The following is a 13,076-nucleotide window of genomic DNA, read 5'->3' as shown; positions in this document are numbered from 1 at the left end:
TTCAGGAGCCCTGAAGGCAGCTCAGGGGACATGGGGACACCTTGAGAAGCCCCTGGGCTCTTAATGGCATCAGCTCCCTCCACACTTTTAAACCTACCTTGACCTCACATGGTTATACTTGCTATGTCCATCTGAGGTGATTTGAATTGACTTCTTTGGTATAAAGTAAACCCTTTTAAACTGGCCTGTAGGCAGCATCAGAATGGAGAGAAAAATCCACAGTGAAAGTGAAACCCTGTAGGGAGCTTCGAGTGGCTTCTTTAGGTGTTTTATTTTTAACTTCTAATTGATTTTATTGGTAAAATTTATTTTGAATTTTTAGCAAGTCAACCAGGGAGGAAGAATGAGAGCTTGGCCTGCTGTTTCTTGGGTTCCTGTATGCGTGCTAAGTCACTTCAGTTGTGTCTGACTCTCTGCGACCCTATGCACTGTATCTGCCAGGCTCCTTTGTCCATGGGATTCTCCAGGGAAGAGTACTGCAATGGGTTCCTCTGCCCTCTTCCAGGGCAATCTTCCCGACCGAGGGATCGAACCTGTGTCTTCTGCAGCTCCTTCACTGCCCGCAGATTCTTTATGCTGAGCCACCAGGGAAGCCCTTCTTGGATTCCTACTAAGTTTTTTTCTAGGTTCAGAGTTGTATGCTTAGGAGAAAAAAAAAAAACCCTAAGAAAACAGAAACTATAACTTTCAATTGTAAAAGTAATGCAGTTTCTACTGTCAAACCCAAGAAATTGTAAGGAATTATTGATAAAAGTCAGAATATTCCCTCACCAGGACATGTTTTATCAGCATTTTGGTGTATATTTCCATCTATACGTATACTTTGGAGAAGGCAATGGCAGCCCACCCCAGTGTTCTTGCCTGGAGAATCCCACGGACGGAGGAGCCTGGTGGGCTGCCGTCTCTGGGGTCGCACAGAGTCGGACACGACTGAAGCGACTTAGCAGCAGCAGCAGTAGCATACGTATACTTGTTTAACAAAACTGAGATCTTACTATTTCCTTCTGTTTCTCCTAACATTATACTGAAAGCATTTAAGCATTTTCCCATGGCATCAAACCAGTCTTATAAACATCACACGGGTTGGCCAGAGATTGTTGAACCATTCCCCTTTGGGGGAATATATTTGCAGTTTTGCACTGTTAACAGTAATACATGTTTGTAGTTAAATCTTTGACCTCATCCATAATGATTGCCTGGAGAGAAAATCCTGGAAGTTATTGGATCAAAGGATATACATACTTTTCATTTCTGTATATGGGCAAATTATTTTCTAGGAAAACTTGTACTGGAGTAGGCATTCCACTGGCAGAGAATGAGTGTCTGTTTTCAGCATTTAGTTTTTATAATCACTGACAATTTGTTAAGTGAAAAGTGGTAGCTTGCTGATGTCTTCATTGAGATTTGATTGCTGTGAAGGTTAAACATATTCCCTGTGTTTACTGGCCACTGTTATTTCTCTCGTTAGTTCATGTTCTTCGGAAGTTATTCTGTGCGGTGCTTGCATTTTTCTTGTAGATTTGGAAAAGCTCTCATAATGTTAGTCGTCTTCGTAATTGTAAATCTTTTTCTCCAGCAGGTTATTAATTTTGTTGATTATATGTATGAGTGTGTGTTTATGCAGGTTTTTAACTTTCATGTAGACAGATCTGTCTTTATGTTTTTTCACTTGTATGTGTATTACGAGTATTCAGTTTTCCTCTAAATCTGGGAGGAGACAACTTTTAATTTATCTGAAGCTTATTTTGGTGCAAGGTATGAGTGATAATCCATATCTGTTTCCAAAAGATCCCTTTCCCCCCAAATTTCAATATTTCTATTGAAATATTGTTCCTTTCCTCTGTGACATGAAATGCCATCTGTATCATATACTGTATTCTCATATGTTCCTATCCTTTCTCTGGGCTAGCATTTTCCATTGTCAAATGCTGTTGGGATTAAAGTAACTTTGAGCCATCCTCATCACCCCTTTTGAAGATGCTTCTATACAAAGTTAAAAGTCATGTTTTCCAGGTGGAGAAAGAAAAATTCCCCTTGGAATCAATTCAGTGAAAAGACACTTTTGGGGCTTCAGTGACAAAAAACAAGTTGTATGAGTTAGGGATGCACTGCCCAAAATAAGACTGTGCACAGTTGTGAACATTCAGACAGGCATCCTGCCAAGTATTCTATGCACCAACTGAAGAATCCACAGGCCAGTGAGTTGTAATAAAAAGGGCTATTTTCATGTTCCCAGGCTCCTGCAGTGAAAGAACATGCACTGTTTTCAAACCAGATGCATCCGTCTGGTTTTTAGTTTCTACCACTTCCTGGCTTATGGGTTTATTCTTAGGACCACAGTTTCATGTTGTTCTGAAAATGAAGTATGTACCAGTCCCCAAGGTGCCTTTGGGGTTTGGGGTTCATCTGCCTTTTCATATCTCAGTGGGAACCACTGACCCTAGGATGGGTTTAGTTCACCCCAGTTGCTCAGTCGTGTCCGACTCTTTGCAACCCCGTGGACTGCAGCATGCCAGGCTTCCCTGTCCATCACCAACTCCTGGAGCTTGCTCAGACTCATGTCCATCAAGTCAGTGATGCCATCCAAGCATCTCATCCTCTGTTGTCCCTTCTTCTCCTGCCTTCAGTCTTTCCCAGCATCAGGGTTTTTTCGAAAGAGTCAGTTCTTGGCATCAGGTAGCCAAAGTATTGGAGTTTCAGCTTCAGCATCAGTCCTTCCAATGAATATTCAGGACTGATTTCCTTTAGGTTGGGATACCTAGGCATTTTCCCAACTGTGAGGTGACCAGTAGTCCCTAATTCTGGGTTCTATTGGTTCCATAGAAGTTCTTCAGGGGTTTTACAAACTGTGAACCACAATTAACATTTTAATCAGCTGAGAGAGCGTTTCATTGCTTATTTTATATGTTTGGGTTCTCCGTAAGAGTTTGTCTTGCCTGACCTGGAAAGACCAAGGTCTCTTGGAGTTCCAAAGTCATGTAGTTCTGTAAATTCCTCATGCTGTCAGCTCACCCAGAGGTAGCCTGGGGTGTCCAATTCTGTGTTCTTGATAATTGTTGTTATTTAGGGTTGTTTCCAAATTTGCTGGTATACTGAGTGCAGCACTTTAGCAGCAGCATCTTTTAGGATTTAAAATAGCTCAGCTGGAATTCCATCACCTCCACTTGCTTGGTTGGTGGTGATGCTTCCTAAGGCCCAGCTGACGTCACACTCCAGGACGTCTGGCTCTCTGTGAGTGATCACACCATCACAGTTAATTGAGAAGAAAGGAAACCTGGAGAAAACCCTAAGCCACCAACTGGCTGAAAGTTGATTCAGGGGTTGGGCCCTTGTCTTCTCCTGTTTTTTACTTTTGTCCCCTTGGCTGCCTGGTGGCCTCAGAACCCGCTCCTCCTCGTGTTCAGGTGTGGGGCTCCTCCATCACTCACCTTTGTTCCTTCTGGAGTAGTTCATGATCATGAGCTATATTCTTTCTATCCCAGGCAGGGAACGTGGTGACGGGAGAGATGGTAGAAGAGCTTATTCTTTCTGGAGCAGATATCATCAAAGTGGGAGTTGGACCAGGTAAGACTTGCTGGGAGGATTGGGGTCTAACACTGGGAGATGCCCAGAAGGGACCTCAGGAATGATCCAGCCACAGGTTTAAAGCACATTTCTTTTGGAAGTATTGTTGAGCTTCTGATCGGAAGAGGCTCCTGAATAGAAATATCACTGAGCTGCTTTCTGATGCCTCTGGGAATTTCTGAATGAACTTGAATGTGGTTCGATTCAAATAAGGTCTTGGTTTCAGAACATTCCTGTGGAAGAAAAGAATGAGAGTCATGAATGATCCCATTCACCTCGAAGAGGAAGGTGAGGGATGAAGAGCTCACAGGGACAGTTAATGGATGTGAATGACTCCAGTTTATGTGAATGTTTGAGGGACCCCAAACATTACAAATAAGCATGCAGCTGAGGCCACATTTGAACTTGACTCATGGCCCAGGCAGTTATCACCTTTGGCTCTTCAGCTGATACATATCCAGCTCAGATTTTGCTGCATCCTCCCAGGCCTTCTCTCCCAGGGCCAGCAGTGGCATTCTGAGTGGAGGAGTAAGGTGACGCCTTTCTACCCTCTTCTGGGTAGATATGTTTCTCTCAGGGCCACTTGATGCTGACCTTCCCTTTCGGCCAGACAGGTGCATGAACTTCCTTATTTTTAATTTCTTCATATTAAAAATTCCTCCTCGCACATCCATGACTAACCAAACACTAAAATGGGAGAGAAGGAAAAGAGATATACATTTTCACTTGGGAATAAAAAAAAACAGCAAAGTTTTTTTTTTTTTTTAACAAATACCATGCTCTCAGAAGACACTACCAAAAAAGGAAGCAAACCATAATCTGCGAGGGAGGCAGAAAACTTGGTTGTGTTGTGACCTGGCACAGTCGTCAGCCTTGAGGGACCTGGATGGGCAGGAAGAGACTCTTCGGGAAGGAGAGCCCTGTAGGCTTGTAAAAGGCCCTAAGCATTTTTTTTTTCTTTAAATAATTTTATCTTTATTTTTGGCTGTGCTGGGTGTTTGTTGCTGTGCAGGCTCTTCTCAAGTTTTGGTAGACGGAGGCTACTCTCTAGTCGTGCTGCAGGGGCTTCTCATTGTGGGGGCTTTTGTTTCGGAGCGCAGGCTCCAGGCACGTGGGCTCAGTAGTAAGGGCTCCCGGGCTGTAGAGCACAGGCTCAGTAGTTGTGCCACACGGGCCTAGTTGCTCCCCGGCACGTGGGATCTTCCTGGACCGGGGGTCAAACTTGTGTCTCCTGCCTTGGCTCAGCTCCTTACTACTGAGCTCCACCAGGGAAGCGCATGTGACAGCATTAAATAAGGTTCATCATAGAACAACTCCTGGGACCTGGGGGAGAAAAGCATTAAAAATGTGCCCCACGGCCACCGGGGCTGGGAGGAAGTGGGCACCCAGTTTCTCCTTTTAACCTGGGGGTTCATCAGGACCACTCCCCCGCCTTGTCCCCCACCCATGCAGAGCTCCAGGCCACTGCAGCTGAGTCCCTGCCCGCCAGGATCTCGCAGTGGAGTGGGAAAGGAGAAAGGCCGATTCTGAACCAGAACCAGAGGTTGTAAAGCTCCAGTTGTGCCTCGCACAGTGCGTGTCTGGGGCAGGGGTGCCTTGGTCGGGAGGGAAGTGCCACAGCCCCCAGGGAGCGAGTGGCTGTGTTGTAAGGATGGACAGAAGGAGACGGCTCCTCCCTGCAACTGGATGTGGGGGAAGGCGGCTCCCCTGGTCCCGGTGTCTCTGCTGGAGCCAGGCCTCAGAGTATATATATATAGCCTTGGCTCTTGACCTGTCGGGAGAGGTTTGTGGGCAGCTGGGAAGCCACTGGTGATGGTGGGGGAAAAGGAGAGGAGGCAGAGGCTTTGCACGAGTCTGGTGGGAGTGGAGGAGTTCATGCCCAGCTTTTACACGGGCCCAAAGGCAACACCCCCAGACAGGCAGGAGGGACGGAGTGAGTGAGTGAGTGGTGAAGCGGTGGAGACAGGGACGTGACTCATTCATTCTTGAGTTCACGCATTCTTTCAGTGACTATTTATAGAGGCCTTATTATACACAAAGCTATGTTCTCAGTGCTGGATCCACAACAATGAATATCCACGGAGCTTACCCTCCAGCGGAGAAAACAGATCCTCAGTTCTTACACAAATAATGACTTAAATGCTCTTTTTGAAATGACGCTGTGACGAACAACGTGCCTGAGGCAGTGACATTGAAGTTGAAGCCTGGAAGATGAGAAAGGGTTGGCCAGACCAGGGGGTTGGTGCAGAGGGGAGCGCTCGGGGGACAGAACATCACGTACAGGGGATCCCTGAGGTGGGAGGAATGGAAAGGTCTGCAAGGCTGGGGGGTGCCGAGCGGGGCGCGCAGAGAGAAGAGGGGACAGGCGGGTAGACAGTACAGAGTGTGAGCTGGGTGGCCTCGGAGCGGGCGCTGGTCTGCTGGGAGGGAAGGGGAGGTTTGAGCACGGAGATGTGCTGGAGAGGCCCGTCTAATTTGGCCTGGACCTAACTGGGCTAATGCACTGCAGACAGTGAACTAGAACTGGAGTTGACCATGGGGAGGGCAGAGGTCAGGGGGGATGAAGGCATCAAGGTGGCTGGTTTGAGTTCTGCAGTGGAAGCTCACCTCAGAGGCCGGGCTGGACAGGGTGAGAGATGGACCAGGAGAGGGTGAGGACCGGGAGGCTGCCGTGTGTAGAGGCCAGAGCCGAGGCAGAGGGAGGCTGGACCGGGAGGCTGGCATGTGTAGAGGCCAGAGCCGGGTCAGAGGGAGGCTGGACCGGGAGGCTGGTGTGTGTAGAGGCCAGAGCCAGGTCAGAGGGAGGCTGGACCGGGAGGCTGGTGTGTGTAGAGGCCAGAGCCAGGTCAGAGGGAGGCTGGACTGGGAGGCTGGCGTGTGTAGAGGCCAGAGCCGAGGCAGAGGGTGGCTGCTAGCATGCCCTGAGCATTGGCCTCCTTTGCTCAGCGGATTACTGGAGGCTGGGCAGTCTTCATTACTCATGCCATTTCATCTCCATCACAGCCCCATGAGGTCAATGCTTTCATTTCAACCTTTTAAGCAACACACTGAGGCTTAGAGAAGTGAGTCATTTGACAGAAGTTGAAGGTCAAGGAGGCTCAAGGCCATGGGAGGCATCTGAAGGTCCCTTGTGGTTGTGTGGGAAGTGAGGGAAGGTGGGAAGGAGTGGAGTTGGAGGCTGGGAAGTCAGTAAGAGGGAGCTGATGTCGTGGAGAGTGATTGTGACCGGTGTAGTGGGGTGTGTCCTGGACTTGAGCAGATGAGGGTGATATGGCCCAGAAGGGATGAGTGGCCAGGACAGCGGTTATACCCACCTCTGCTGAGCTGCGGGGGGCTGCTCTGCCCCGCGCCCCACCTCCCCCCTACTCCGCCCCCAGGAAATGGGGGTAGGGCTGTGTGATGGCAGAGGAGGCTCATTGTCTCGAGTCCTGCTCAGCCCTAACCATCTCTCTCTGGGGTCCCCCTCCTCCTCCATCCAGGTTCCGTGTGCACCACCCGCACCAAGACAGGGGTGGGCTACCCCCAGCTGAGTGCTGTGATCGAGTGCGCAGATTCGGCCCACGGCCTGAAGGGGCACATCATCTCGGTAAGTGTCCCGGCGGGGCTGGGAGGGGACGTTTCCGGGAGGCCCTTGCTCCCCGGCCACCCTTCACCTCGTTGGTGACCCTGCAGTCTCGGGAGCCAGCTGGGGACCATGCTCGCAGTGTTCGGTGATGGTGACACTCAACAGAGGTACAGGCCCTACTGCCTAGGGACTGTGGAGACGGGGGTGGCTCCTTGGTCAGCAACTACTCTGTAGTCAGTAATAGCTGGAGGTGGTGCGTATCATGACGGGATACATGGGGAGCTTTGAGAAAATGAGAGGGTCACGTATTTGCTTGCTAGGGCTCGCTGTAACAAAGTGCCCCTTACCAGAGGAAGCACAAGCTGGAATCAAGACTGCCGGTGGAAGTATCAATAACCTCAGATATGCAGATGACACCACCTTTATGGCCGGAAGTGAAGAAGAACCAAAGAGCCTCTTGATGAAGGTGAAAGAGAAGAGTGAAAAAGTTGGCTTAAAACTCAACATTCAGAAAACAAGAGATCATGGCATCTGGTTCCATCACTTCATGGCAAATAGATGGGGAAACAGTGACAGACTTTATTTTTTGGGGCTCCAAAATCACTACAGGTGGTGACTGCAGCCATAAATTAAAAGATGCTTGCTCCTTGGAAGAAGAGTTATGACAAACCTAGACAGCATATTAAAAAGCAGAGACTTACTTTGCCAACAAAGGTCTGTCTAGTCAAAGCTATGTTTTTTTTTTTTTCTCTAAAAGTAAAGTGTATTATTATTTTTTTTATTTTATTTTTAAACTTTACATAATTGTATTAGTTTTGCCAAATATCAAAATGAATCCATCACAGGTATACATTTCTACTAGTCATGTATGGATGTGAGAGTTGGACTATAAAGAAAGCTGAGCACTGAAGAATTGATGCTTTTGAACTGTGGTGTTGGAGAAGACTCCTGAGAGTCCCTTGGACTGCAAGGAGATCCAATCAGTCCATCCTAAAGGAAATCAGTCCTGAATATTCATTGGAAGGACTGTTGCTGAAGCTGAAACTCCAATAGTTTGGCCACCTGAGGCAAAGAACTGACTCATTGGACAAAACCCTGATGCTGGGAAAGACTGAAGGCGGGAGGAGGAGAAGGCAGAGGATGAGATGGTTGGATGGCATCACCGACGCAATGGACATGAGTTTGAGTAAACTCTGGGAGTTGCTGATGGACAGGGAGGCCTGGTGTGCTGCAGTCCAGGGGGTCGCAAAGAGTTGGACATGACTGAGTGACTGAACTGAACAAATAAGAGAAGTATATTGTCTCACTCTTCTGGAGGTCAGAGGTCCAAGATCAAGGTGTCAGCAGGGCCATGAAGCCTCCAGGGAAACCCCCGTTCCAGCCTCCAGAGTTTCTGGTAGTTGCTCAGCTAAGGGCACCAGAGCTCTGGTTTTCACAGGGCATCCTCCCCGCATGCACGGCTGCCTTTGTGTCCAGATTTCTCCTTTTTATAAGAACATCAGTCGTATGGGACTAGAGCCCACCTTCCTCCAAGGTGACCTCATCTTAGCTATTCACATCTGCAGTGCTGTCAGTGCTCCGGCCGGTCACCGGTTTCTGTAGTGAGCGCGATTTGGTGCGATGCTGGGGGCAGAAGTTAGATTATGCAGGTGGAGGGGTATATGGATGGAGGTGAAGAGAATCAGTGATCTAACAACACTGTTATGGAGCTCCTCGAGGGAAAACACCCCAGTACTCAGCGACTACATGTTACAGATTGAATCTGTGTCAATTTAACCCTCATTTTATCCATCATTCTCCTCTACCTTTATTGACATGTCCATCATTCAAGTAGTCATCACATCTGTCTCCTTCTAGGTGAGATGCTCAGAACAGGGCAGAACTTGTCAGATACAGTTGGATGGACTTGGACAGAGCTATGGCTTCAGTTTATGTGAGTTATACATGTATATCCTGAAAGTGAAAGTCTCTCAGTCATGTCCTACTCTTCGCAACCCCATGGTCTGTACAGTCCATGGAATTCTCCAGGCCAGAATAGTGGAGTGGGTAGCCTTTGCCTTCTCCAGGGTATCTTCCCAACTCAGGGATTGAACCCAGGTCTCCCACATTGCAGGCAGATTCTTTACCAGCTGAGCCATAAAGGAAGCCCGTATATATATCCTATAAACATTTGAATTATATATATTTAATAATATATATCTAAATTCTGAACTTTTGGCATGTTTTTAGCAGTGCTATAACAATGGACTCAAATATAGTAAATTAAATCTTCAGTACTTTTCACTTGTTCAGTTGCTAAGCCAAGCTCTCACATTAAATAATTGACAGGATATTTTGGTTAAAAAAAAAAGTGGGTATAGTAAATTAACATATTCTGGTGGAATGATCTGTTATTGGTTTTGGTTCAGCATTGAAACTAGTGAGATTTGATTTCTGGACCTGCTTTGAGGACATAATTTGTTGTTGTTCAATCGCTTAGTCATGTCCGACTCTTTGCTACCCCATGGGCTACAGCACGCCAGGCTTCCCTGTCCTTCACTGTCCCCTGGCGTTGCGGAAACTCATGTTCATTGAGCCAATGATGCCATCCATTCATCTCATCCTCTGTTGCCTCTTTCTCTTCCTGCCCTCAATCTTTCCCAGCATCAGGGACTTTTCCAGTGAGTTGGCTCTTTGCATCAGGTGGCCAAAGTATTGGAGTTTCAGCTTCAGTCCTTCCAATGAATATTCAGGACTGATTTCCTTTAGGATGGACTGGTTGGATCTCCTTGCAGTCCAAGAGATTTTCAAGAGTCTTCTCCAACACCACAGTTCAAAAGCATCAATTCTTTGGCACTCAGCTTTCTTTATAGTCCAACTCTCACATCCACACATGACTACTGGAAAAACTGTAGCTTTGACTAGATGGACCTTTGTTGGCAAAGTAATGTCTCTGCTTTTTAATACACTGTCTAGGTTGGTCATAACTTTTCTTCCAAGGAGCAAGTGTCTTTTAATTTCATGGCTGGAATCACCATCTGCAGTGATTTTGGAGCCCCAAAAATAAAGTCTGTCACTGTTTCCATTGTTTCCCCAACTATTTGCCATGAAGTGATGGGACTGGATGCCATAATCTTTGTCTTTTGAATGTTGATTTTTAAACCAGCTTTTTTACTCTCCTCTTTCACTTTCAACAAGAGGTTCTTGAGTCCCTCTTCGATTTCTGCCGTATGCGTGGTGTCATCTGCATATCTGAGGTTATTGATATTTCTGTCAGCAATCTTGATTCAAGCTAGTGCTTCATCCAGCCTGGCATTTTGCATGACTTACTCTACATATAAGTTAAATAAGCAGGGTGACAATGTACACTCTTGACGTACTCCTTTCCCCATTTGGAACAGTCTGTTGTTGCATGTCTGGTTCTAACTGTTGCTTCTTGACCTGCATACAGATTTCTCAGGAGGTAGGTAAGGTGACCTGGTAGTCCCATCTCTTGAAGAATTTTCTACAGTTTGTTGTGATCCACACAGTCAAAGACTTTAGTGTAGTCAATGAAGCAGGTGTTTTTCTGTAATTCTCTTGGTTTTTCCATGGTCCAGCGGATGTTAGCAATTTGATTTCTGGTTCCTCTGCCTTTTCTAAATCCAGCTTGCACATCTGGAAGTTCTCAAGTCACAGACTGTTGAAGGAGCCTAGCTTGGAGAATTTTGAGCATTACTTTGCTAGAGTGTGAGATGAATGCAATTGTGTGGAAGTTTGAGCATTCTTTGGCATTGCCTTTCTTTGGGATTGGAATGAAAACTGACCTTTTCCAGTCCTGTGGCCACTGCTGAGTTTTCCAAATTTGCTGGCATATTGAGTGAAGCCCTTTCACAGCATCGTCTTTTAGGCTTTGAAATAGTTCAGCTGGAATTCCGTCATCTCTGTTAGCTTTGTTCATAGTAATGCCCCCAAAGACCCACTTGACTTCGCACTCCAGGATGTCTGGCTCTAGGTGAGTGATCACACCACCATGGTTATCTGTGTCATGAAGACCTTTTTTGTATAGTTCTTCTGTGTATTCTTGCCACCTCTTCTTAATATCTTCTGCTTCTGTTAGGTGCATACTGTTTTTGTCCTTTATTGAGCCCATCTTTGCATGGAATGTTCCCTTGGTATCTCTAATTTTCCTGAAGAGATCTCTAGTCTTTCCCGTTCTGTTGTTTCCCTCTATTTCTTTGCATTGTTCACTTAAGGCTTTCTTATCTCTCCTTGCTATTCTTTGGAACTCTTCATTCAAATGGGTGTATCTTCCCTTTTCTCCTTTGCCTTTCCCTTCTCTTCTTTTCTCAGCTATTTGTAAGGCCTCCTCAGACAACCATTTTGCCTTTTTGCATTTCTTTTTCTTAGGGATATTTTTGATCACCGCCTCCCATACAGTGTTAGGAACTTCCATCCGTAGTTCTTCAGGCACTCTATCAGATCTAATCCCTTGAATCTCTTTGTCACTTCCACTGTATAATCATAAGGGATTTGATTTAGGTCATACCAGAATAGTGGTTTTCTCTACTGTCTTCAATTTAAGTCTGAATTTTGCAATAGGAAATTTGTGATATGAGCCACAGTCAGCTCCCAGTCTTGTTTTTGCTGACTGTATAGAGCCTCTCCATTTTCGGCTGCAAAGAATATAATCAACCTGATTTCAGTATTGAGGGTATATAATATACTTTAAAAATCCCTATGAGCACACAGTCTCTTTCAGATTTTACTACAGCATCTGAGCCTTGCCGCCAGTGCTTCCCCCACATGACTTGATAAACCGAAATGAAGATCTAGGTCTTTGATTCGTGGTCCCACGCTCACTTCCTGTGCTCCTTCTGGTTTCTCATCCAGGCTTTCCGTCCATCCATCCATTCAGTTAGTTCGTACTCATTGAGCATCTACTGTGTGCTCGGGGCTGGAATAAATGACCGAAGATTTATCGGGTGCTGATAGAGTCCTTTCCCAGGTGGTGCTAGTGGTAAAGAACCTGCCTGCCAGTGCAGGAGGCATGAGATGCAGCTTCGATCCCTCGGTTGGGAAGATCCCTTGGAGAAGGGCATGGCAACCCACTCCAGTATTCTTGCCTGGTGGGCTATCGTCCACAGGGTCACGCAGAGTCAGACATGACTGAAGTGACTTAACGTGCATGCACGACAGTTCTAAGTTCTTCCACTCAATATCATTCTTTTATCTTTTGCCTCAGTGAACAAATTAAGACCCATTTGTTGAACAATTTGTGCATAAAAGGCTGACATAGAGCCAGCATCCTACATTTACGGAGTGAGTTGATTTATGGAGTGACATCATTGGAGTTACCAAACAGGGCTGTCCTCCAGGGTGGTTCTTGAATGCTCACCATAGCCGCCTCTTGGGCTGGTTGTATGACAGCAGGGAAGCTTTTCACCATACACATTCCTGGCCCCCATTCTGTTTAATTAAAAAAAAGTTTTTATTGAAGTATAGTTGCTTTACAGTGCTGTGTTTCTATTGTACAGCATAGCCACATGGATACACATATCCCCTCTTCTTTCCCACATAGGTCACACAGAGCATTGAGTGGGGTTCCTGTGCTATGCAGTCGGTTCTCACTAGTTATTTGTTTTATGCATAATAGTGTATAAACGTCAATCCCAATCTCCCAATCCATTCCATCCTCTCCTTTCCCCCTTGGTATCCCTACATTTGTTCTCTACGTCTGTGACTATTTCTGCTTTGCAAATAAGTTCGTCTGTACCATTTTTCTTGATTCCACGTATATGTGTTAAGATATGATATTTGATTTTCCCTTCTGACACAGGTCCATCTGTGTCTCTGCAAATGGCTCAGTTTCAGTCCATTTTATGGCTGAGTAATGTTCCATTGTGTGTGATTGTGCGTGTGTACCACGTCTTCTTTATCCGTTCATGTGTCAATGGACATTTAGGTTGCTTCCATGTCCTGGTATTGT

The 13,076-nt window shown here is 46.3% G+C and overlaps 1 protein-coding gene across 4 annotated transcripts in view; it reads left to right on the top strand.

The window, feature by feature from the left end:
- The window catches only part of GMPR (guanosine monophosphate reductase), a 60,830-nt gene that overhangs the window by 29,905 nt on the left and 17,849 nt on the right, over positions 1-13,076 (top strand). For all 4 annotated transcript variants that reach the window (XR_009492475.1, XM_010818485.4, XM_010818484.4 and 1 more), the window contains 2 exons: positions 3,483-3,564; positions 7,044-7,150. Coding sequence is in view for 3 of the 4 variants with exons in the window: in XM_010818485.4 (XP_010816787.1) it covers positions 3,483-3,564; positions 7,044-7,150 (189 nt within the window). In the remaining variant the exon portion in view is untranslated. The remainder of the gene's footprint in view (positions 1-3,482; positions 3,565-7,043; positions 7,151-13,076) is intronic.

The sequence above is a fragment of the Bos taurus genome, chromosome 23 (assembly GCF_002263795.3).
Source record: "Bos taurus isolate L1 Dominette 01449 registration number 42190680 breed Hereford chromosome 23, ARS-UCD2.0, whole genome shotgun sequence".
NCBI lineage: Eukaryota > Metazoa > Chordata > Mammalia > Artiodactyla > Bovidae > Bos > Bos taurus.
The sequence above is the reverse complement of the archived record's forward strand: the minus strand, read 5'-3'. Positions and strand labels throughout refer to the sequence as shown.